The sequence below is a fragment of the Anolis sagrei genome, chromosome 5, assembly GCF_037176765.1.
Source record: "Anolis sagrei isolate rAnoSag1 chromosome 5, rAnoSag1.mat, whole genome shotgun sequence".
Taxonomy (NCBI): domain Eukaryota; kingdom Metazoa; phylum Chordata; class Lepidosauria; order Squamata; family Dactyloidae; genus Anolis; species Anolis sagrei.
Genome location: NC_090025.1, coordinates 48,002,150 through 48,029,912, shown reverse-complemented (window position 1 = coordinate 48,029,912; position 27,763 = coordinate 48,002,150). Strand labels below are relative to the sequence as shown.

General features: G+C 36.6%; 1 protein-coding gene across 1 annotated transcript in view; it reads left to right on the top strand.

Annotated features, from left to right (window-relative positions):
- The window catches only part of TTC29 (tetratricopeptide repeat domain 29), a 128,235-nt gene that overhangs the window by 73,462 nt on the left and 27,010 nt on the right, over nt 1-27,763 (top strand). The window contains exons 9-11 of the mRNA XM_060776201.2: nt 4,714-4,805; nt 10,619-10,742; nt 14,307-14,538. Of these exons, the coding sequence (XP_060632184.2) occupies nt 4,714-4,805; nt 10,619-10,742; nt 14,307-14,538 (448 nt within the window). The remainder of the gene's footprint in view (nt 1-4,713; nt 4,806-10,618; nt 10,743-14,306; nt 14,539-27,763) is intronic.

The window sequence follows — 27,763 nt, the reverse complement described above, 5'->3', positions numbered from 1 at the left end:
TTAATATCTCTTGTTTCAATATTGTATCATCATTTCAGTCTCTGCAGAAGACTCACCCCTGGTGGCTTAGAGACCATGGCTGTAGCAGCCCAATAGATATGCCATCCCTAGGGAATCCAGCACTGGGCCAGATCTGCAGCTCATGGATCAATAAGTCGGTTAGTTGATGCTTGGATCTAGACCCGTATGTGAGCCAACCCTTATCTACAGCTGTAACCAAATAAAGAGGTTTTCCAATTTATGGTGTCTTGCTGGTTGCTTGGTCTTGTATGCATGGCATATCTCACATCTGAAAATGTAATGTGTGTCTTACTATCTATTTTCTATGCAATTTAGGGCTTTGGGACAACCCAAAGAAATGTGTACTCAAACAATACAGTTTGATTATAACAATGCTAGACTCATAGTTGAAGATGAATTCAGTTGATTTAAGGAGAAATGGGTATAAAAAGCAAGCCAACGTTTTATGTGAAATGTATTAGTAAGATTAGAAAATTGAACTGAATTATTATTATGTATGGCTATATCCCTATTGCAAGAGATATCTTTGCTAAAGGAGGCATGAACGTGCTAGGTTTTAAGAGTCATATCATTTTATATATTCATAGACACTTGGCAGGTAACATTCATAAGAGGCGTGTCCTTATGCAGTTAATAACAAAAGTCAGCTGGGTATGATGAATTTCTAGTAATGCTGTGTTGAGGAATGAGAGCATGAATTAGTTTTCCATAAATGATACAAGATGAAAAATATGTTTCAAGGAAGACCAGCAATAGATATTTGTGATGACCAAGAAGAAAGTTTAAAGCAGAAGGATATGGTGTAGTAAGAATGATTAATATAATACTAGAAAAAAATGTAGTATAACTTGGTACATCGGTGCACATCAAATATAGCAGAAAAAAGATTCAGGATTATGAATGATGAAGACTGATTTATGTACAACAGTAAGAAAGAGAGCGCTATCAGCTGTAAAACAATACCCTTAGCTCCAATGTAGGGTTTAAACTGACCTCCATCTTGAGGTCTGACCTTTGGAAATACATATTTAATGCTAAGATAACATAAATACAATTTACAACTCTGTTGACTTTAAATGCAAAGAGATGTTGTAGCACCTTTGAGACTGAGAGAGAATTGGCAGCAGAAACTTTCGTAGACTTAGGTCTACGTCAAATGCATGGCAGTATTTCAAACATTTCTTCTAAGACAGAATTTTTTTCAGTCCTTATTTTTTCAGCTGTTTCTGTGTTTGCCCATTTCATTCCACTAAAATGGTCTCTTTCAACATTTGCTATGATTTCTTTCCACTCCTAATATTTTTCCTTAGCAAAATTGCTTCTACTATAGGAATCAAACAGAGTGATCTACAATTATGTATATGTACTAGAATGTATATTTTTAGTGGACAACATGCTTATTAAGTTGTGTAAAAAAAAAATCACAGCTTCCCTTTTCCACAACAGAAAGAAAATCATGGTGGCATATGTGGATAATTGAAAACTGAATATGAGCACATTTCTTTATTATCAAATAGATGCTTTTTGCTTATCCAGAGATATGCTCTATACCAGTGGTTCTTAACCTATGGGCCGTGGACCACCAGTGGGCTGCGAATACGAAAATCTGGTCTATGAGTCTCCTTCCCCTTTATTTATTTTATTTTATATATTTTATTTTATTTCTGCTCCTTTCGCACCACCTGCCTCACCTTCCCTGTCGCTGACTATGGCATATGTTCTGAATCAAAAAGTAGAGTTGATATGTGGTCTGTCTAATGCAATTTTCTAAATCAGCATCCCAAACTGAATCTTAAGTTGACAAAAACTGATTTGTAACCCTTTTCGTGCTAATGTTGGAGAGTGGTCCCAAGACAAAGTGATCCCTTGTCAAGTAGTCCCTACTCAAGTGGTCCCTGCTCAAAAATGGTTGGGAACCATTGCTCTATACTCAAAATAGAGATTGGTGATATTTGTCTTATGTATATGTTTGGAGAATTAAGTAAGTAGTTAGATCCATTTTAATACACAGATAATAGCCTTGGCATATTTGACTCACTCACTCATTTTACACTTTTCCAGACCACCTTTAAAACTTTTTTACCAACAGAATGTACACATATTTACCATTCACACACACATATATAGGAACCTATCCCTTTGTGCAAATATTTTGGAAAATGACTGTACTGTTATTGTCTTGCAAAGGTCATATTAAAATAGGATATGTTTATACAAGTATATATGACACAAGAAGATGGAATGTCCAAGTTAGGATTAGATAGACTGTTAGATCATATATGATGTTAACAAATGTTCTGAAACCTAACTAATGTTTTTAATGACTAGTGAAGCAGAAAAAAGTTATTTTAGACCTTAAATATTTCGCCTGCATCTATGGCAAGCATCCTCAGAGGTAGAGGTCTGTTGGAATTAGGACAATGGGTTTATATCTAGTATATGTAAATAACAAGGAAGGCAATCCAGAAGATGTGCATACAGAATTGTTTATACTGAAAAAAGTTTTCAAAGTTTATGATAGAAATGTTACAAAAATGGGAATATGCGTCTAATCTGGCTATTGCCTTAAATGGGAATATGAGCCTAATTGGGCTACACCCTTACAAAATTATAGAGAACAAAAAAGGTGATTATGATGTGGAGAATATGAAAGTAGCAGAAAAGAGATATCACTAGCTGCAGACACAAAAAAAGTGTTTGAAGACTTAACTGTTGTACTCCATCAAATTGCTCGTAACTTACTTCTACCTTATCACTGGGTTTTCTGGGCAAGATTTGTCTTCTTTTGGTACTGAAAGAATGTGACTTGCCCAAGGTCATCCAATGGGTTTCTATAGCTAAGAGGGAATTTGAACCTTGGTCTCCTAGTTTGTAGTGCAAGTCTCCAAACCAGAATTGTAACCTAATGCTCAAACCACTACATCACACTGGCTGGAGAGTATCATGCTGTCTTTATTGGTGATATATTTCACAATTTCTGGATACCTGAAGTTTCATGTGTGTTCATTCATGTGACTATCCTACTCCATTTTTACACTAATCCATATTTTTAATCTTTTTAGTACATTCTTCATCTTCATTTTATCCCAGTACAGGAATGCACATTTTGAAATTATGTCCAGAGTGGTCGCTTTAGTGTGGGACTAGACCACTTGGCCATGCAAGCCTACTATGTGCTCTTGGGCAGGTCACTCACATAAAATTCAATATACATTTGCATTTCATGTGCATTTTTCCTAAAATAGTGTGCATTTATACTCTTTTTTGTTAGAATAAACATATTATATGTACTTTATCACAAAACACACCTCTAAAAGGACAGAATTTTAAAGACAAAAGCTTTTCTATCTCCTTGTTAATTTAGGAGGAATGAATCACATTGATTCACTTCCAAATGCAGACCAAGAAATCTTTTGAGCATCCTGGTATTTCACTACCTTTATGCATTTCAATGCCTTTCAGTTGAATGGTTCAGATTTATTTTATTTATTTATTTATTTATTTATTATTACTGGTGCTTTTACCCCGCCCTTCTCAACCCCCGGAGGGGGACTCAGTGCGGCTTACAAAAAAGGCAGAATTCGATGCCTATACATAATAATACATAGTGTACAAAATATAAAATATAAAAGCGATTTTGTCATATCTTCATATTATTGCCATCTTTCCAAGTGAATTCCAAGTTGCTACAATAACACAGTATTCTAAGATCCATTTCAGCCACTTAACCTTAGCCTTTCTCACTATCTCGGATTGGTGATAAATTACCATCTGTTGGCAACAATTGTTTGATCTGTGGGTTGTATGTCTTTCACTAGTGACTAGATACACCTGAACACCAAGGCAGCTTCTTAAGTTTGAATCTTCTGGCATCATTTATTTCACTTCCCATTGCCCATCAAACCTAGTAAATGACATTCACTAATCCTTTTTTGAAAATGCGCACAAAGGATTTCCATGAGTAGTCTTTGGAGACTTCTTGTGTCTCCATGTGTGTAATAGGTCCAGTCAAGGAACTAAGACCTGGCTGTAGGAGATGGAATGAGATTTCATTATATATACATGTTTTCGCCTGCTCTTTAAAAAAGAATAGATAGGGGAAAAATTATGTAATACAGATTATATCAGTGTTTAAATTAAAATCGTATGTTTCACTGTGGCAGCTGTAATCCTTTGATTACTGAAGAGTTCACATTAATAGAGTTTATTCTAAATGAATACTAACAAATTGCTTTTGTGCAAAGATAATTAGAAGTACATGCAATAAATCTGTATACAACAAGCTCTCTCTTTCTCAAGACTGTCATAATTTTAAACTTGTTCCTTTTGACTATTCTTAAACCAAAATATTTATACTATAACTGTGGATAGGAATTTGAATGTTTAATGACATCTATGAGTATAATTAAGGTAGCTTTAAGATATTAGGTTATAATTGCTGTGCAGGTATAGATAGCTAAATTATATACAGCTTTGTTAAACGGAATTCATTTATTTTGCTTTCTGCCATGTTAAAATCATGATGCATTATATTAAATTGGGCAGTATAAGTGTAGTCTTCACTGTTATGTGAAGCAATTATACAAAAACACATTAAATGATTTTGAACTAATTTTGGTATCAACAAAGTCTTTGTTTATCTCACAATGTGGAGAAGTGTTAGTACAATTATATCTTCTTCTTCTTTTACAGCATCTAAATAATTATCTGGAAATATCCAGAGTATTGGGAGATTATATTGGTATAGGGAGAGCATATCAAGCTTTAGCTGAAGTTCTGGTAAGGTAAGTTATTGTATCCTTGTCTTGCTGTGAAAGATTTAAATTTGTAAGTGCTTGTTGCTTCCTATTACTTACTGCTTAAAGTTCAAATAATGCCTTTATTTGACCTTTTAATTGTAAACTATATACATTAGGATATCTTCTCAGTTCTGCTGTCAGAACATTTCTGTGTAAATGATCATCTCCCCTTGGGGTATAAAACGGTATTGAAAGGTGCATTGTGTTTTTCTGCCTTTCAGAAAGCTTGAGTCATGGCTGAAAAACTACCAGCCTGCTGCATCTTTCAAGTTAAAAACAGAAAGCACAGAAAATTACAACATGCTTCAATAAGCGTGCCACAGTGTAACCTTTCTAGAATTCTTCTGTAGAAGAATGTTTTATTTTCCTTTATTTTATTATTCTACCCACTTCTCCAGCAAGACACATTTAGTATAGATATATTGTCATCAAAATGATAACCTGAAAATAGGAATTTGAGAACAAAAATCTGAATGCACTTTTGATTGAATGCAGAGTTTGCTGGATTTCAGAGAAGCCACTAAATAGCACTGGGGCTTATTTGTCAGAATAACCAAAACCTCTAGTTGGCAAGGATTTTGCTCAAATAGTACAAAATCTGGATAAAGTCTATTCAAGCTTGGTGGAATATCATTCATATAGTCAAATGTTCTGTCGGGATAGAAATGTGATTAATTTATACTGGCTTTCCGTGTTAAATCATGTGCGGTCATTGATCCCAGAGTTCATCATATTCTGGATAGTATGCAGAGGTTATATACAGGGATTGCCAAACTGTATAGACATTTTAAGGCATGTTATCTATGTATTACTTTTCAAAGTTCAATTGAATTACAGTAGCAATGTGCAGTATGATGTTTCCTCAAAAGGTAGCGTTAATCAAATGAATGATAGCATCACCATATGACAGGTAGAACAGTTGAAGAAAATGGCGGAAATGTATGCTCAGCGATGCAAATGGACACTTTGGTCAGCGTTTCTCAAGCAGTAGTTCAACATAATCAGAAGTGTCTGGACACTGATGGTAACCCTTTTGAGCACCTGTTATAATTGCAGAAGTCAAATGTGACTTTAATATCACTTCAATATAATAATAATAATAATAATAAATCTTTATTTATATCTTGCCACCATCTCCCATAGGGACTCGAGGCAGCTCACAAAGTACACAATGGTGCCATACAACATAAAATACAATATATCATTAATAAAGCCAATAAAACCAGACATATAAAGTTAACAAGAGCAATGAAATCAATAAAATATGGTAATAGCTGTTGTGATGAATCTAACCTTTTGCCAGGAAGGCCGAAGCCTGAAGTCAGTAGCTGACATGTTCAGAGATAGGCAGGGAGCTAAGAGGCAAGAGGGAGGAGTCAGCCGACTCCTGATTGGCTAGAGCAATCAGGGGAGGAGCTAGCTTTTAGAGGGAAAAAAGGCTGTGTCTTTTGACAAGCAGGAGAGAAGAGCTTTAAACATCGTAGAGTGAAGAAGTATTTTAGGAAGAGGGAGCTGTGAAGAATTTAGACAGGGAGAGAAAGCTTTTGAAGTGAGCCTTGTAGTTAGAGCATAGGTTAGGCAAAGGTTCCTGAAACACTGTACATAGTAGGGTCAGTGTAGGAAAGCCTATTTTGCTCTGTGAGACAGACAGTGGGCTGTTCTCAGGGACACACTGTGTCAAAGTAGTGAGCAGTGTGAAGCAAGGAACTCATAGGGAACAAAAGTTAAAGTCTTGAGAGAAGACTGTCTAAACCAGCTAAGCCTCTGAAACGCATTACGCTTTTGTACCACTCTTATGAAGAGTTGTTTTGTTCACTAAGTTTAAATAAACCTGTTTACATTTTCATCTTTAAACTGGTGTCTGCCTCGGTCTGTCCTACACATTAGATTTCAGCTAGCCTAAAGACAAGTGATTTCAGTCCAGTCAGCGAAAGAAGCATCCTTTAAAGAAGCACCTAGGGCTTGGTCAAACTTTACCTAATTTCACATTCACACTTATGTTTTCCTCAGACATTAATTGAGGTGGTGGCGGCGTATCTACCTATTACATCGGTCATTAACAACGTTTATCTTGGTTAAAGTAGTGTCCAGCTGAACGTTTAACACCTGTACACTGGTGGTAGAGGTGGATTTTGTTGTACCCCCTGCCCAAGTGTTCGTTGACCTCCTTCACACTGGTGACCAGAGGGTGGGATTGCTTGTCCCCCCTGCCCAAGATTGTCCTTGATCTTTGTTATATTGGTGGCAGCAGTGGGATTGCTTGTCCCCCCTGCCTGGTGTGTCCTTGATCTTTGTTATAGCTGTTGATTAAAAGATCCATACAATCAATTTAGCCTTCCCTGACTAAAGATAGTAGTCTGGCTGCTATCTTAAACATTATCAAAGATCTGCAGAAAGAATCAGGTTTTTAGCTCTTTCCGAAAGTTCTATAGTCCCTGTCCCTCATCCCCACCAACCACACTTAAGATAGAGGCAGGACTGAGAGAAGAGCCTCCCTGCCAGATTTTAGAGCCCACTCTGGTTCATAGGGGGAGATGTGATCATGAAGATAGGCTGGACCCGAACCATGTAGGGCTTTATAGGTGATAAGCTGCACTTTGAATTGGGCTCATAAACTTATCAACAGCCAGTGGAACTGCTTCAATAGGGGTGGTGTGCTCCTTATAGTTAACCCCAGTTATTAACCTGGCTGTTGATCTTGGCACCAATTGCAATTTCCGAGGCGTCTTCGAAGGCAGCCCCACATTGAGTGCATTGCAGTAATCCATTCTAGATGCAACTAAGGCATGAACCATTGTGGCAAAGTCAGGCTTATTGTGGTATGGTCGCAGCTGGCACACAAGTTTTAACTGTGCGAAGGCCCTCTCAGCTACCACTGACACCTGAGCATCAAGCGTCAATGCTGAATCCAGGAGGACCCCCAGATTGCGGACCTGTGCTCTCAGGGGGAGTGTAACCTTGTCGAACACAGGTTCCCACCCTATACCCTGATTGGCCCTGTGACTGACCAGGAGGGCCTCTGTCTTGTCAGGATTAAGCCTCAACATATTAATCCTCATCCAGTCCATCACAGCTGTCGGACACTGGTCCAGGTTTCGGGAAGCTTCCTTGGATTTAGGTGGAAAAGACTAGGAGAGTTGCGTGTCATCTGCATAGAGATGGCACCCAACCCAAAACTCTGGATGACTTTACCCAGCAATTTCATGTAGATATTGAAAAACATATTAAAATATTACTGTGTCAGTCTAGAAATGGGTTTATGTATGGGTCTATATGAGTACTGTATTTTAATTCTTATTTTAAAAAAGTGGGGAGGGGGAAACCATCTCCATCTCTGAGTAAGGAAAGGCAAGAGCTTAGTCTTGCCTTTCACCAATTTCCTTTTAAATGTGAGAACTAAATTGTACCAATATAAAAAACTAATTGTAAAGGATAATAATGTATAAGGACCCAAAATGAATATTTGAAACTGTCCAGTAAATATGGGATCCAGGTTGAACTTTTTAAATAAAAGTCTGATAGTGTACAAGGCACCAATCTGATTAAATTCAATTAAACTTTGTAAAATGAGAATTGTAAATGACAAAATCTGTGTTTTGAAGATGATGATTTATATTCTGCTGTTAGCCAGGATGCAGGGTCTGTTTAGCTGTATAAATGAAATATAAAGTGAAACAAATTGCTACTTTAAAAGGAAGAAAGTTTGGTTATACAAAGCAGATGATAGTTTGATTGTACTGTTTGTTTAGGGTTTGTTCTTTGTGTAATCATTTTGTAGTCCTCTTTAAATCTCGGTAGCAAAGTTTTATTCTCATGGTAGAAATAATGCTCTGCATCCATATTTTGCCTTTTGATTATAGATCAAATTAATTCCTTTTTTCCCTTCTTTTCTTTAGAGAATTGCTATGACCTAGTAACTTTCCTATTTTTCATGAGTGAAATATAGGATCTTGCTCTGCAATATTTAAAAAATGAGGAAAAATACATCAAAAACATTTCTATTAATTCATTACATTAAGAAAACCTTTTTACATTTTCTCTTGTCACTGATTCCATTTGACTTATTACTTTCAGCCTCTAGCCCACAAACTTGGTGGCACAATCAACAAACCCCTCAGTGGCTGTTTCATCTCTCCTCTATTTGATTTCTCCACTCTGAGTAAATGATTAAGATTTCATGCATTGGTTCAACCAAAATCTATGTTCACTCAACCACATCCTTTATTGATTACTTCTACTGCAAACAGTAGGCCAAGTGTGATATACATAATTGGACAGTTGTCAAGGGATATGGGTGTTAACAGTCCTGTTTTCCCAGTTGGAAACTGGAATCACCTTGATACACAAATATTCTGCACAGTTTCATTCTCATTCTTTGGACCGAAGAGTACTTTTCCTCAGAATATATGTTTTTAACTCTCTAAGGTCTGGTTGAATGAATTTAATGATTATACCATATAATATGCTGTTCAAGTTGCACCTGTGCACTGCATATAGAAAACTAGAAAAACTGGAATTAATATTTGTCTAACATTTTAACCTTGTCCTTTAACTTATATAAATCATTTCAGCTCTTCTTTGTGGAAATGTTTGATTTTCTCCTTTTTCAAAGAAAAATAGGCCTCAAAATGTGACTCTTATTTTAAACCTTAGAAACCCTTTGACATGTGGTAAATGTTTGCAATGTACCTTGCATTCTAATAATGTTGGATTTCTGCCTTTTCCAAATTGTAAGTAAATAATCTGTTGTGCTTATACATTTTGTTTTCGTATGTTATAGTCAATTTTTTATTCTTAGGATAATTACAAGCTACAGAATTAACACTTCAATCAGAAGGGTTTTCTTCTGAGTAGACATGATATTGTGCTCTTAAGATGGTTTATCAACTTGTTGCATTAGTTAAATAGACTTAATCAAGGAAATAGATCATAATAATATTGTAGTGTCCACCAATTGCCTCATTTTTTTGTTGTTGATCACATATGTAATTAAACAACACCTGCATGCCTTGTTTTGGGAGACATATTTCATATACTGTATATAATTTTTGTCTTTTTGCATATATAAGTCAGTCCTTTTCTGCATAAAATTAACACAAAGCTTATTATTTAACACAAAAAGAAAACCGTTCCTTGTGTTATTCTGAATAAACTTTTGCTCCTATACATTACTATATTAGGCTTGCAGGTTGTGTCTCACTTGTGGCTTGACATTTAGTTTTCTGCACTACCACATTAGACACTCAAGCTCACAGCTAATATTAAGGTCACCTGCCATGACACAAACTCAGAAAGAGAAAGTGTATGATGTTTCGCTCACAAAGAAACTTGAGCATCTGGCCATGTGCTGTAATGGTTCAGATACTGTGTACAGAGATGCTTTGTTGTTAATATCGCTTGCTTTATTAAAAAAATGTGCAAATGTCTTATCAATGTGCAATGGCCAATATTCAGCTTAGTTTTGGGAATGACCTCAGGTTGTGTATATTGAATTGGGAATTGGAGGTGACACCTGCAATCCAGTGCAGATATGGTAGGTAGTGTGACTCTACCAACCCTTGCCATACCCAGATAAAGAGCATAATTATGTCTTGAAGAAGGCCATCATGTTTATGAGTGTCATTATTTTTGGTAGTTGCTGTGGCCTGCAATTATTCTCTAATTCACAATAATACAGTTACAGAACTTTATTCTACAAACTTTGATGCACAGACTGATCAATAGACTATCAACTAAGTTATGTTATAATGAATTTTCTTATTAAATGTAATGGTGTTTTTTTTCCCATTTATTTTTAGTCTGGGAGAAGTGTCAACAGCTATTACATACTTGGAAAAGTTCATGGCTATTGCCAAAAGACTACCATTGAGCCAAAGTTTAGTGGATGCGTGTACATTCCTTGGAAGTATTTACAACGCACGAGTAAGTATTAGTTTGAGAAGTTATATCTGGGCTAGAATTAAGTTTTTCGTAATCTGTATTCACATATGCAAAACCTAGTTGTTTGTAAGTAAATATAGCTAAATTATAGCATTGCACGAGAAAATGTCCACAGGCATTAAAGAGACTTTCTATTTTCTCCCTCTCCAACACCTATGCTGCCCTAAAATCTGTCCCAGGAGATTCCTAAACCTTCAGAGTGCTTGGGGACTTGCACAGAGCAGGGGCAAAAAAATAAAACCACTTCTCCTTGATTCTGCTAATGGAAACAATTCCATGCATGATACTATGTCATTATTTTCCATCCCATTATCTGCTGTTCTACTACAACTGTTGGAGATTATACCTCCTATTTTTTTATTCCTTGTTATGGTGGTAGCAACCTTAGGAGTACAGTGGTAAAAGTAGTGATTTTAGCATTCTTGAGGATGTGATGTTGATTCCAGCATAGCTAAACATATTTGGTTAAATATACATTTTTTATTAACGTGAGCAGCTGAGTTTCACTTAAGTAGCTGCATTTGTGCCAGCAAATTAATGGATAGGAATGGGATACTGGCAATTACATTGGCCTAATGTATCCACAGGATGGCATTATCTTAGTATAATGGCAGAAATCTGTGACCATCAAGGACTTATTCCCTAGTGCCAATTTATTTGATCTATTTGGAACTATTAAATATTATGATACAGTTTCAGATATGACTGAAAGCTTGTCCAGTGTGAGTTCATACTGCAGTGTAGTGAAGTTAAAGTAGGTAACCTTAGAAATGCAGTTTTCTATTGTGCTTATTCTTTGAAGAGACTGAAATATAGACGCCTAGACAGTGTGAGTTTATGAGTTTCTTCCTTTGTTTTAGTCAATTAGTCAATTGTTTTATTATGATATAATAGTTAAAATATTTTAAACATTTTTTCCAATACCTGTTCAACAGAGACTTTCAAATAACACCTCATGTTATGTTTCAATTTGGTCTAGGTTTTTCTTCAACTTTGGGTCAATTAAATGCTCTGAGTAGACTTTTAGATTCTTTTAATGTATTTGCAAATCTAACCTAACTCCAGTGCTAGGCATAATAGGATGATATACTTAAATGCACAATAAGTTTAGCTTGCATTTGTAGGATTTGGAAGGGGCCCCTCCCTCTTATTGAAAGGAATGTTACTTTTTTAAAAATTCCTCCTTTGTCTGATAGCCCCCAGAACTACTTCTTGTGACTTTCTGGGTGGCCCTCGAAGCCTCCATAGCATTTTTTCAAGAATATTAGTAGCCATATGTTCCATATCTACATCCTTTGTGAATCTACTGCCTATATGTAGAAGGCCCCTTGTATGAATTATATATATATATATATATATATATATATATATATATATATATATATAAAATCTGTTCCCCTTTCTTAATTTTCACCCATTTTGTTCTTTCTGTACTGTTGCCCATATAATTCAAGAAGTTCCCTCTGTCATCAGAAGCAACTTACTAATTTGTGGGTTGGAGCAGTTGAGGGAAGATATAATCAATTGAGGAAGCATCCCTCTGAATTCAACACAATGTAAGAAGCAACTCTTTTGTAGACACATTTTAAGAATGATCTTCACTTCTTCTACCTAGATTGGGAATGCTTATTGTACTTGCATTTATCAAGGCAGTACAGTATAATAGCCTGAGTGTTGGACAATGACTCTAGGAAATTAGAGTTCAGATTCTCATTCAGACATGAAGACCAACTGGGTGCCCTAGATCAAGTTATACTCTCTTAAGCCTAAGAGCAATGGCAAATTTCTTGTGAATGAATCTCACCAAGAAATCCCTATTATAAGCATGTCATAAATCAGAATCCATCACATAATAGTCACACTGTTTATCCCCCTCCCTTTTTTGTGTGGATAAAACTGTCTTACTATGAGACTAAGAGGAGGAAGGAAGAAGAGCTTAGAACTTGCTTAAACTTTGAGAGGGGAAGGAAGTATGGAGAGCTTGGTGGTTGCTTTGTTTAAAACTACCTGCAGTGAGTACTGTAGGAAAGAGGGGAAAAACAATTTTGGTACCTGAAAAAGAGGGGGGTGCACTGATTATGTAGTGCTGACTATTATGCAGTCAAATATGGTAGCCATAGCTGAAATAATTAATATATTTTAAAACAGTGGGTTTTGCAGCCAGTATAGTTTTTTAGAATCAAAATTTGAAGGGCATTTCAGAAATTGAAAGGATAGCCATCAAGAAAAACCAGCATTTTGCAAGGCTTGCTAAGTAATGTGGGCTTTTATGAAGTACAACTGAAGCATTTGCTGCAGAGTCCATTTTGAGCTGTGAGGAGAGGCGGGTAACAAACAGTTATTGCTATTGTTATTACTGTGTTTCCCCAAAAATAAGACATGCACATAAAATACACCGTAGCAGGATTTCTAAGCATTTGTGCAATATAAGCCATACCCCGAAAATAAGATATAATGATAGGTGTGGCTATGCAGCATACCCGCATGGAGTGGTAAAGAAAACAAGCAGCCCATTGTGACAGCTGCTATCTCAAAGAGGTGTGGGCAGTCACATCAACAAGGTCAGCTCCCCCGTCAGGTCCTGGTCATTTTGTGTGTGCTGCAAGCTGAGGCATAGAGGGAGACATAGAAAGTGGAAGTAAAAGTCTCCTCAGTGAAGTGAGGAGCAGGATGCTCTGCTTTAGATATTGTGTCTCCTCAGGGGAAAGAAGACGTCTTAACTACATTTGAACAAGTGTAGATTGTTATACCATACTTAATAAAAAATAAGACATCCCCTGAAAATAAACCATAGTGTGTCTCCTTGAGGAAAAATAAATATAAGGCAGTTCCTTATTTTCGGGAAAGCCCTTGTACACACTGCATGTGGCTAATAGTTTCATGTAAATACCTTTCTACAGTTTTGAAAATGGCAACAGTATACTCATTCTACTGAATTTTTCTTTCAAAACACAATCAGGCTTAAACTTCAGCAAGTCTCAAGATAAATCAGACTACCAATCCTAATTTGATGTATGTTTCATATATATTTTGTATATTTAAGAAAGTGTTTCCTTGAAATTTACTCCTTTCAACATAAAGATCATGGTAGAATATTTTACTGTAAAGAATAGGGATATGGCAGTTCAGTAAGGATTACTCATTCCATAAATTCATCTCTTCCTTGAGGTGCGTAGCTGTTTTGGGAGCACAGTCCTGTTTTTGCAAGAGGTTGAGAGAGCCTCTAGTCTGACAAAGTCTCCCATCTTTCTTGTGAAAAAGAGGTAATTCCACATCAATAGTATCTCTTATAGGTCACCTTAAAGGTAATAAGCTGGGATATTGTGTAACCCCTTTTCTTCTTTTTAAGGTTCTTTCCATTTTACATATTAGAAAATGGACCTAGTGAGGTAAAGTTGGGTGTCACAGTAAATGTTATACTTTGTCACTCCTTTAAATGTGATCAACAATTTATTTGCAACATCTTAAAATCTGTAAATGTAGAGTGCAATCTAAAAATCTGAAATATTTAAATACTAGAGTATATCTGTAAATTTATTTTATTAGGGGAACTACTCCAAGGCTTGTGAATATTTTGATCAGGCATTTGCAGGAGCAAATGCTCTTAACAATTTCGCTCTGCTGAATGAAACAAAGGTATATTGTGGCATTGGAAGAGCTCATAACCTGATGCTGAAAGTTAACAGTCGCACAGAAGCTGCAGATCACGTCAACATCGAGTACCTGCTAGCTTGGAAGGAAAACAGGAGTGACATGTGCAGTGACCCTTTTACAGTTGGTAAGACACTAGTTATGAAACACATTAGTGTTGCATTGTCCTTATGGTTAAGTCATTTTTCTTGTATACTTTTATTAAATTATTTGCTGAGTTTAATCCTATTGGATTAACCTTGTCCAGTATGGAAGTCAGATTTGATACTTTGTGAATGTTTGTTAATGTATTAAATGGGCTATGTAAAAATAGAGATGAATATATAATATATATCTGACTGGAAGCTTACTCCCTTTCACTTCAAAAAATCATTGCAATGTCAAGCTTGGAAAATATCTGGTTAAATGGAGCACTCATCAGTTAAAAATGAAAAATGATTATAACACTATTGTTGCAAGAAAACATAAATGTAATATTTCATTTGTTTTGATTCTGTAATGCTTTCCTTTGCATCCTTAGCTTGGTAGATGTAATCCTATTAATCGAGAGTATTTTGTATCCATGCTTATATAGCATCACATCAGAAGAGAAAATTGAAAAGAGCTTTATCTCATTAATTCTGTGGAAAGCCAGAGGGTCCAGGTTGTTCATCAGTATGCTAGAAGTTAATGCAACAGATTTTGCATTGTGAGCTGTGATCTTTTTCTTGATATCTATAGAAGACCACATGCTCACAGATGTGCAACAGCATTGTATTATTTTACCTTTGCATCTCAGCTAAACTGAGGCATTTCTATTAACAAAGTAATTATCTGACAGTTCTTTTTTGTATAAATTGTTATTGTGATATATGAGGAGGGAAACAACATACAATGTGTTGTCAAAGGCTTTCATGGCCAGAATCACTGGGTTGTTGTGAGTCTTTCAGGCTGTATGGCCATGTTCCAGTAGCATTCTCTCCTGACGTTTCGCCTGCATCTGTGGCTGGCAACAACATACAATCTTTGAAATTTAGCAATCAAAGTACACGTATTATTTCCCCTGTCCCGCCACTTCCTCATTCCCACCTGTGAATCACCACCACCCATGACTTCCAACACCACACCATAGGAACTAATATCTAACAAAAATCTGTTCTTATCAGTACACTAATAAATCCCGTGTTCTGCTATTTCAAAATCTATTTTTGTCTTCTTTTTAAAATACACTAAAGAAGAAGTTCTCAACACATTGTGTTTAGAGAAAATGTTTCTTATGACCATAATCAGAAAGTTTCAGCCTCATATGTTTTTAAATAAGAAATAAGAATTGGAATATATATTGAATCAATGTAAATATCCATGTCATGGTAGGTGGGATTTCTTAATAAAAGGTAACTATTGAATTATGCTTAAACTTAGATATGCATAGCTGTGAGATCAATACATTGGAAAAAATTTCATTTATCACATATGATAATAACTAATGCAGTGACATCTTCTCTGGGGCATCTGCTCTGTGTGAAAAGGACATGGTTTAGGAAGGAGAAAAGGGGGAAATGACAATTGGTTAGGTTTTTTTCTTCATGCTTTCCTCAGACCTTTCCCTCATTGTGCTGTAGAATGAAAAGGTGACAAAAAGGAAACAATCTGATTTTGCATTTAAAACAACTATTTTATAGCAGTCAGTATTTAGTAAACAAACAGATGATAAAGACGAAATTGAACAAAGTAATCCTATTTGGGGAATCAGTATTCAATACTTTATCAGGGTTCTGAAACAACCCAGGTAAAACAACCTTGTAGAAGGCTTGTAACTACAAACCTAGGAAAATGTTTAATTAGTTGATAGGACTTCTGAATAGACCTAGGATAGTGCCATGATAAATGTTATCATAAACATTTTCAAACTGGAGTCCACTTACTCAGATGCATGAAGCTTTAATTTTATGAGTTAGAGTAATATGCAGTGTAAACAGTGGCACCGAATAATAATGAAATGCAAAAAGCACAGCTTGTTAACAATTGAGCTAAGTGCCTGTTAACAACAAAGTTATAACTGTTATATATTATGGCCCAAATCCTGAAAATCTCAAAATAGTTTGAAAGATCCACAGGAACACCTTTATAACTTCCCACTCTCCACCGTTAAGACTTGTGATTTTGTTGTGATAACCCCCCAAATGGGCCTTCCATGGCTGGAGGGTAGCAGGGAAAGGCTTGTAGAAGTATCTGGTTATGGCAAGTGTCTTGGCATATGATAGCATTGATTTGCATTAAACTATAGGGCATAGCCAAATGCTTTTCCAATACCCTACACTTTCCACTGGCCACAAAATGGCCATTCAGATGGTCTTTCACAGCATTGGTCATTGTGGAGGATGGAAGAAAATACAAATCTCTGGAATGACAAAAGAAAGACTTATGCAAGTATAATGTGAAATCATGCTTGTGTACATCACTCACAGGATGCCAGCCAATATGAGCTTACTTCTTTCCTCTATCCCACTTGGCACAATCTGCAATCTTAAAGCCCTTTTAGACATGGCTAAAAACCCAGAGTAAACGGGATAAAAGGGGGGGGGGGGCTTAAAAGGTTTAGCCAAAATGAAGGTGGAATCAGGTTAACAACTGAAAAGTACATGATAAAAAGGTGCGCTTAAAACTCAATTCCACTCAAAAATGTGTCCCTTCGCATGACTGCATATGCTAGCAGTCATGCCAAACACCTGCTTTCCTTCCCTTCCCCCTGTGTGGACTGCTCCAGTGCATGTGAACATTTTAAAAGCCTGAACCAGCTGATCGAACTGTCAAAAAATGGAGCCACGGACACACAAATGACTCAAGGGAAGCACAAGTGGAAAGCAATTAGAACTCTCTGAAACCATTCCTTTATTTTGATCTTTATAATGTTAAAGAAGGATTGAATTTAGAGGTGGGTGAGGAAAAAGAATAAAAAAATCTGCTTGCATGTACATTAAGATATTTGCATGTGTGCATATGAGCTTGAGTGTATCTCAGAGAGAATTAAAAAACAATTCTCTGGATGTCCCTGTCCACCCTCCATCTTGATCCACTTCAAAAGAAGATGTGATTACAGTGGGAGAGCATTTCCTGGGATTGTGTGTGGATCTGCTGTCAGGTCCTGGGATTTACCACCCCCAGTTTTAAATCCCGCTTTTTGGTGCTTTTGAAGCACCCCTAGTAACATAGGAAAGTGCCTTAAACAAAGGCTTCTTGTCCTGCCATATAATCTATATTATCAAAGTAGGTCATCAACATTATGTGCTTTGTATTGGATTATATGAGTCTATGCTGCCAAGTAAACAGTTCAAAGCAGATAATCTGGATTTTATATGGCAGTGTAGAAGGGGCCTAAATCAGATTTTTGGTTCTTCTACCTCCGTACTGTAAAAAACCATTTAACAACAACTGCCTTATGCTCTGGGTAGGATTCTTTCTTATACCTACTGAAGATCTCTGGTATTACCTGGAATAGAGTTCTATAAGTGGGGGAAGAACAAAATCAAGAAAGCCAACCTATTTGTTGTTACAGAAGGTTACATAAACAGGGCTTCTAGTGCTGAACTGAAGAACACAGGCAGGTTGATAAAGATTAGCTGTGGGGAAAATGCTGTCCGCGCATACATGCAACTTTTTTTTAAAAGATAATCTTTATTGGTTTTCCATAAAATACATATAATGTAAAAGAAAAAAAGACCAAAAAAAAAAAAGAATTTACTGAGCGGGTAAAGTATCAGGATAAAGAGTAGAAAGAAAAATGGGGGGTAGCAAAATAGTTAAAGTAAAAAAAAAGTGTCTGGTTTCTTTCCATCAAGGTGTTCCTTTTTACCAAGTACCCATATCCACCTTGTTGGGCTATTGGGTTCATATTGAGTGTATAGTGAAGAAATAGAAATAAGAGTACACAGTGAGGGGGGGGGGTTGATTTATTGTGGATGTGGAGTTGACTTCCTGGTATCCTCTAGGAGGTTCTTTCCTCTTCCTTCTCTTCTTCTTCCTCTTCCTCTTCCTCTTCTTCTTCTTCTTCATCGGTTTTCCTTCTTTTGTATCTTGCTCACCCCTGCTTTTTATTTTCCATCTACATGCAACTCCTAAAGCACACCCCCCCCCCCCTCATTTCTGGAAGGCAAAAAAGTACTCAACATGCTGACCATGCCCTTAAGGGAATGTGGTGGGGCTGTGTTAGTTCCTGGTAGAGTTTTCTTTTTTCTGCTAGAACTGAAAGTTAAATCAGATTCACTTCCTGCTTCAGAAAAAGGCTTCTCCTTGGCCTAAAAGAACCCATTAGGAGTTTGTCCCCATGCCCATTAAAGGGTACACGGGATATTTCAAGTTTAAATAAAGTAATAGGATAAACATTAAAAATTGGAGGAAGGTGGAGGAGATGCAGCCCTGTGAGATTCATTGGGACCCTAGGCAGATGTCAGACTTCAGGTGGTTAACCATCCTAATGCAGGAGAAATGTCAAGTAACCTGGACCCAAATTATTTAAGACTTTTAAAACCAATGCAGTTCAGTGGCTAGCCATTTTCATATTTCAAGGTATAAATTATCAAATACAATTAAAATATTGTTATAGTTGTAAATTTAGATACAAAAGATACAGGGGCTTCTCTTTTTATTTATAGATAGATATTAATTAGTTACTAATTCAGGAATAGGTTTATGAAGAAAGACTTTCAAAAACACATCACCACGATAAGCATGAAATGTTTTGTAATCCTGGTAAAAAAAGTACCAATAAGCCCTAAATGGTTCCGGCCCAGCTTACCTGTCCGAACATATGAACCAGCTAGGAGCTTAAGATTATCTGGGGAGACCCTGCTCTCGGTCTCGCCTCCTTCGCGGATGCGATTGTCAGGAACGATAGACAGGGCCTTCTCAGTAATGGTCCCTCAGCTATGGAACGCTCTCCCTAGGGATATCAGATCGGCCCCCTCCCCCCTAACATTTTGAACAAGAGTTAAAGCCTGGCTTTTTGAGTGAGCACTTGCAAATTTATTTATTTATTTATCTCACGTATTTCTACCCTGCTCTTCTCAACCCTCGAGGGGGGACTCAGGGCGGCTTACAAAAGGCACAATTCGATGCCAACACAAACAGTAAGATAAAAACATATATCAACAGCAATTATAAAACAATTAAAACAATCAATTATACATCACAATCCATAAAACCAGTCTAATACTCAACGTTTACCAGCTCAGAGTCTGTAAATTCATTCCACATTGTCTAATCCTATCAATTCAAGTCTTGTCCTTTGTCTATCTGCCAGATTACCCAAAGGCCTGGTCCCATATCCATGTTTTCAGTTTCCTTCTAAAAGAGAGGAGGGATGTCGATGACCTAATTTCCCCGGGAAGTGAATTCCACAGGCGAGGGCCACCACTGAGAAGGCCCTGCTCCTCGTCCCCACCAATCTCACTTGTGATAGAGGTGGGGCTGAGAGCAGGGCCTCCCCAGAAGATCTTAAACTCCGAGGCGGGACGTAGAAGGAGATGCGTTTGGACAGATACACTGGGCCAGAACCGTATAGGGTTTTGTAGGTCAAAACCAGCTCTTTGAATTGTGAAATGCAGTGTAACAAGATAATTTAGACCCATGGAACGATTGGATGATACGACTGAAAAATGATTTTAGTAATGAGACGCTGAGGGCTGTGTTTTTATTGTTTTTAATTGTTTCTACAGTTTTTATATGGCTTATATTATATGTTAATGTTCTTAATTATATTTTTTGGTGTTGGGGCATTGATTGCCGACTGTAAATCGCCATGAGTCACCTTCGGGCTGAGAAAGACGGTATGTAAATATGGTAAATAAATAAACAAACAAATAAGGGACTTTTCATAAACAACCATAAAAAATATCAGCTCTGACTGGTGAATGTTCTTAAAATAATTCAGAAGATGTTAAACATGTAATCTGTTGGGAGAAAAGGAAAGATCTTAATTACATGGTTGGGAATGAGCAGACTAGTATAATAGTGTATAGAGGAGGGTTATACATACTCAGCACAAGCCATGTATGAAATTTGATTATTTAGTAGAAGTACAATAGAATAAATGAGCAAAGATCTGTTTTAGACAGTGGGAGTATGAAGGAGAGCAATGAATCGTATGATATCTTTTCCTGTTTTGTATTTTCTCTTGTGTAAATAGTCATAAATTTGACTCGGATGTTAATTTAGAAAGATCAATTGCAATTTAGTACTCCCAGTTCATTTTATGCATTTAGCTGAATCAGTGAAGATTATGCTGTCATGCATAATATAATACTTCAGGTACAACTTCAAATTAACCAAAAATAAAACATATTAGGGGTGGGGAAATGGAGCAGGACTGAAGCCAAGTTTTCTGCCTTTAGGAGAGAAAGACAGCAAGCGGCAAAATACACCTAAACCAGCATTTCTCAACCTGGGGGTAAGGACCCCGGGGGGGGGGGGTCACAAGGGGGTGTCAGAAGGGTCGCCAAAACAAACTCCACCAGTGTTCACATCTGGACATATTGAGTATTTGTGCCAAGTTTGGTTCGGATCCATCATTGTTTGAATCCACAATGCTCTCTGGATTTAGGTGAACTACAACTCCAAAACTCAAGGTCAATGCCCACCAACCCCTTCCAGTATTTCTGTTGATCATGGGAGTTCTGTGTGCTAAATTTGGTTCGGTTCCATTGTTGGTGGAGTCCAGAATGCTCATTGATTGTAGGTGGACTATAAATCCCAGCAACTACAATTCCCAAATGAAAAAGTCAATGCTCCGCCACAAACCCCACCAGTACTCAAGTTTGTGCATATTGGGTATTTGTGCTAAATTTGGTTCAGTGAATGAAAATAAATCCTGCATATCAGAGATTTATGTTACGATTCATAACAGTAGCAAAATTAAAGTTATGAAGTAGTAATTAAAATAATGTTATGGTTGGGGGGTCACCACAACATGAGGAACTGTATTAAGGGGTCGCGGCATTAGGAAGGTTGAGAAACACTGCCCTAAATAAACAGATTATTAGAAGTGACGATAAGTTGATTTATTTCTATTTTAAAAACTTAAAGAGTGCATGAGGCTAGGCTGCAACATATTTAAAATACAAATTAACACTTATGGAAACCTCTACTCCTGGAATCTTCCAGTAAAGGCAATCCACTGTTGTTGTTGCTTTGCCAGAAAAAGGGGTTGTCCAGACAGTCTGGAAGATTCAAGATACTGCCTAGAGAGGCCTGCTTTATGATGATACAGATAATCCATGACTCCTTCCTTCACTGGCAATGTAGGCCCATTAATTTTTTTAATAATTGGGGTTTTCTCCATGTATATTGCTGCTGTTGTGTGCCTTCAAGTCGTTTACAGTTTATTGCAGCCCTAAAAAAACCTATCAAGGAAGGGTTTTGTTCAGACAAGATTTGTTCAGAATACGTTTGCCTTTGCCTTTTTCAGACACTGGGAGAGTGTGACTTGCCAAAGGTTGTGCTGTAGGTTTCCACACGGAGTAGAAATAGTAGGGCTGGGCGGTTTCGTTTCGTTAATTCGTAATTCGTTAAAAATTCGTTTTGTTTTTTTTAATAACGAAGCGATAACGAACCATTCTGGAGCAACTTAAAAACGAAACAAATTTTTAAATTCGTTTCGTAAATGCTTCGGATTCGTTATGTATTCGTTTCGTTATCGGTTTGAGGTCCTTTCATTATTATTTCCGCATGTCTGGGGCAAGTTTTATAGTTGTTTTTTGTTTAATTAGTGAAAAAAATTATAATATCACACCAACAGTCAACAACAGAGGGAGAGGGAAGCTTCAGAAGTTCCCCCTGTCCCATTTGGAGGTTTTTTAGCGTATTGCGCGGTCGCGTCCACCATTAACTAATCGATTCGTTATTGTTTCGTATTTGTTTCGTTAATGTTTTGTAATTTTTTTAACATTTACGAAATTTCGTAAATATCGAACTTTTTAAAAGAAAAATTTCGGAATTCTTTTAAATATCGAAACGCAAAAACCCCCAAAAAACGAATTGATTTTAGAAACAAATTTTTCCATTGTTACCCAGGCCTAAGAAATAGTCATAGCCCAGTGCTCAACCACTAACCCATGCTAGTTAATGTATACCGTAGACATTTCATTAAACAGAAGTGTTACTTTTAGGTCAGTTAGGACAGATTCAGCTTTCCTTAAGTGCTTGATAAATACCATTGGATGATCAGTGAAAAGTAAAGTTCTAGGCAAAATAAACACTTCCTGTTGTCTTTATTTTGGAGAGAGAGAAAGATTAATCAGATATATCTGTAGCGTAGGCCTTTAAAGTTCACTAACATTACTGTTCTCATATTGCCGACAGGATAGAGTATTCTCACTATAGTTTTGTGTAACAGAATGCTTGTCTTCTCTACAATATCCACATAAGAAAACAATGTAGAAAGCTCTTTAAAACTTCTATTATTTCTAATGTCAGATAGCTTGCATGACACCACTTAATGGTTTTTTAAATGCGGTTAATCTTGAATTGAGGCTAATGTGGCTGAAAATAAACATTACTCCTAGATAAATACATAACAATCTTTCAGGAGAACGATCTTATAGATGCATCCGTCTAGATAAACCTGACTTTGATAGACTGTCAAGTAAAACATGAGTCAGAAACTTTAACAGGAAAAAGTAGTGAACATTGCAACCCACTGTTTCTTCCTAAGTAGTAGCCTTTTCCTATTGCTCTGTTGTCTTTGGCCCCATCTACACTGCCAAATAAACCAGTTTGAAACAGAATTATATGGTCCGTATAGATGGAGTCTCAGTGAGAGCAGGCAAGCAGCTTTTCGTTCAAGCAGGACTTTAGGGACAGATCTCTCATATTACAGAACAAGCTTTTAACTGGATGAGTGTTAGATTTTCACTTATTGTCCTGTTTTTAAATTAAATTGTCATTTATTTATTTATTTATTTCATATATTTATATCCCGTCCTTCTCACCCCCGGAGGGGGACGCAGGGTGGCTTCACAAGAGGCATTCATTCAGTGGTAACAACAGTAATAAATGATAAAAGTAATTAAAACAATTTGTTAAAATGATTTAAAATTACTAAAACATTGATTAAATCACACAGATTTGAAATCATAGTCCAGGTCAGTCCATTGTCATTCACACAAATTGGGTCTCATTCTAAATTGCTGCCTCTACTGTTCGAATGCTTGGTCCTATAACCAGGTTTTGAGTTTCATTCTAATGGACAAGAGGGAGGGGACCAATCTAATGTCACTGAGTAGGGAGTTCCATAGGCGAGGGGCCACCACTGAGAAGGCCCTGACTCTCGTCTTCTCCAGTTTCGTTTGCGAGGAAGGTGGGACTGAGAGCAGGGCCTCTCCCGTTGATCTTAGACTTTGCAATGGTTCATAGCAGGAGATACATTCAGACAAATAAGTTGAGCCAGAACCATTCAGGGCTTTATAGGCTAAAGCCAGCACTTTGAATTGTGCTTGGTAGCAGATTGGCAACCAGTGGAGCTGGTGTAGTAGAGGAGTTGTTTGCTCTCAGGATGCCGCTCTGGTGAGCAATCTGGCTGTCGTCCATTGGACTAGTTGGAGCTTCCAAGCAGTCTTCAAAGGCAACCCTACATAGAGTGTGTTGCAGTAATCTATGTTATTCTTTTATCCATTTATATACTGGTGTATTTGTTCTATTTTTCTTAATCTACATTAAGTGTCATATCTCTATGGAAATTGAGAGACACTGGAAAGAAAAAAATTAAGAATATCTCCACCTTTATGCTCAAATTTCTCCCACTTACTCAGAAAAGGATATGGAATAGATATACTTTTATGGGGGAGAAATTCCTGGTATCTCATAGTGTTATGGAGATAAAGAATGATTTTAATTCAAAGGCGTTTCTTTCATTCTGTCACTCCAGCATGTGTTTAATTAATAAGTAGTTATATAGTTAAGTGTGCCTATCAGTTCTGGCATTTTTATTATCCCTTTATAGTAAAAGGTACAAACAGTTATTCTCGTTTTTGTGTTAATCGCAAATTATGCCACCTTTGCTATTTTCCATATTAACATTAAAACATCACCTATACCTATTTTATACTTTTCAATTAAATGCTTTATCCCTTTGGTTCTGCATACATTTTTAAAGCTCCTTTCATCTTTTTAATACTTCATTTATAACTTTGTCTTTACACGGTGGTTCATTAGTGCATTTTTTAATAGTAGGGTGCACCATGAACTGCATACTTAAAGGAGGGATTTTTAAAATTAAAAAATCCATTAATTTTGTTGAAGTATCTCCCTGATACTGATTGTTTCATTTATAATCTGTGCCAGGAATGGTGACTCTTTTTTGAAAATCCAGTAACACTTGAGAAAAGTTAGTTGTGGGCTGCCCCTGGCTGTGAGTGCAGCTAGAGCCCAAAATATGCATTGGGTTTAGCCACCTCTCAATATGAACCAGTGAAGAAAAAAAACTTATTTCCCACCTCTCCTTCAACCTGTCAAAGCAGGAGTACCTTTGTTGTCCATGTAGCTTGTTCCTGATGTGGAAAGGGATGTTCTTTGAGAGAACACATCCACATAGAATTGCATCCATGCTCTTTGTGAGAGAGGAGAGAATTATCTCCTTGCTATCTTTGGATCTCACAAGAATTAGCTTTGAACCTATGTTTCCACCTCATCCATACAGTGAGCATTCTTTCTTTTTTGGGACAAGAGGTTCTGTAATCCCAAGTCTCCCACTACTGGTCTGGGCTTTTATAAGTTATAGAAACCCAAAACCTTTATAATTGATTTAATGGCTATTTAAATGAAAGCATATTAGGAATATGAAATCAGAAGGAGAACATTTATCTCATGATTCACTGTCAGCATTCTTTTTCCCACCACCAACTCATTTGAAGAGAAGAACCTTCTGCTATTTAGCATCTTTTCTCTCTTCTTTGAACACCTCATCCAGCACTGTGGGAGATTCAGAGATCCTCCTTTGTACTTATATACCTTTCAAGATTCTGTGTATCTCTTGTCATTATAGCATCTCTGTTTTTCTGACCTTTCCTGTTGAGTATTATGGTTGTGCTGAACATGATTAAAGTATAGGTTCAAAAATATTGACGTATAATAATAATAATAATAATAATAATCTTTCAATTGAAAATCACTATCTGTCAACTGCAAAAGGCCACCTTACTTGGATCTGCAAGCATCATTCGAAAATACATCACACAGTCCTAGATGCTTGGGAAGTGTTCAACTTGTGATTTTGTGATACGAAATCCAGCATATAGATCTTGTTTGCTGTGACATACTGTGCTTTTGTGTCAATAATAATAATCTTTATTTATACCCCACCACCATCTCCCCAAGGGGACTCGGGCAGCTAACATGAGGCCAAGCCCAGGAATTACAATAAACCAAAATAAAATACATACAAGCAAATGATAACATCCAGTAACATCAAATAAAGTGCAACAATAACAAAATAATGCAATTAAATAAACACAAAAAAATGATAACAGAATTGAACATCTATATATTCTAGATAGAAAAGATATTGGAGCTAAGTAGCTTACTAAATCTCACCTTCTAAAGAAGTAAAGGAGTAAAAAGTAAAAAAAAAAATCCATGCAGGTACATTTTGCCCAAAGACAGAGGCTGAAGGGAAGAAAAGGCAGAAGAGAACAATGGCAGAGATCACATGTTCAACCAGGGCAATAAAACTTAAAGAGGAAGCTCCCTCACAGAATTCCATTCCTGTATCATTAAAGGGGGGAGGAGGCAATGGGTAGCAGGAGGAGGAAAGACAAAGCCCTTTTGGTAAACCTGCATAGGAATGTGGGAGAGGAATCCCTCACCCCAATCCTATCTCTAGTTTAGCTACTCATTTAGGTCTGGAAACTTGATGACACAAGAGACTTGTGCAGTCCAGGGATGAAACCCAACAATAATGCAGATTTGGAATGCAATTTTATGGCATAGAACTGGATTATATTGCAGTGTAAAACTAGAAGTCTGGCAGTCTGTCCCTCACCTGGGCATGTTGCATTTTCATATGTTGGATATAACTTTTCTTTATCTATGATTGTAGAAATATTAATTTCCTGTCAAGTGTGAATTAACATCCATATTTCAGGTCTCTACAGACTATTCTGTATTCTTGTTGATCATTTGCAAATATTAGATGTAGCAATGAATGTCTGGCAGTACCTAGAAATGGTACAGTGGGCAGAACAGGTAAAATCCCATTGTCTTGCTGATTATAGACTTTGCAAGCTTTGCAAATGATTGTCTGCCTTTGCCCTTAATTTTACATTGATTTATTGTATTCAGCAACTTGTATTTCAGTGACACCAGCCATTGCCAGTTTCTTAGCTCTCCCATTTCTATCCCTTTAACCAAGAGAACATTCAAGATTTGAATGTCTTAGATACATAGATGAGCCATAACTATGAGGTGAAGATGCTGGACCAGCAGTATTCTGACTCAGTTCTAAGAAAAGCACAACATTTTGATAGTACTTTCCCAGAAGCAGACTTACCACCTTACAAGTTTAAAATAATAAAGATTGTACAGTTTCCCAGTAGGGACTTCTAACCCTCTGTCAGTTTCATCCTGGCATTTCAACCCCAGAGCATATTGGGTGCTATTTAATATTTAACAACTGTGTGATGGAATGAATGCATAGTGTACACATATATTTTATTAATGACATTTTACTATATATAAATTATGTTGGATGAACCAGACCAACTGAGCCAGTCGTCTAAAATATGATCCCCAAAAGGTCTTACTAAGTATATGTAAATAATAACAATAACAACAACAACAACAACAACAATAATAATTATTATTATTATTATTTCTATTATTCTTTGAAATTGCCTAGTCTCCTAATTTCTTCATTGTTATAGTAAATTATCTGTATGTATTGGATGGCACTCAAGCAGATATGATGCAATTTCTCTCAAAACGATTGATAAGCAATAGATAGGGCACTTTTATTTCCATGTATTAAGTTAAATCACAGAAGTTAGAAAGTTATTGTCATGTTGTCATCTTATGGGATTCACCCAGATTCTTTACCAAGTAATAGGGATTTGTTTTCTAATATTTATATGGAAAGCAACAGGTTATTCATTATGTACTGTAAAAGATTTTTCCTGATGATAATTTTAAACATACCACAAGAGTAGTAAAACCACAGTTGGTTGTGAATCATATGTACTTTCCTTGAAACAGGTATGTTTTACACAATCATTCATGTTTAAAGGAAAACAGAAATGATTTATAATAAATTGTGATTTTATTGCTCTTGTGATACTCATTCTGTAAAAATGAGATGCCTAATTTGATGAAAAATCCAAGGCAGCTAT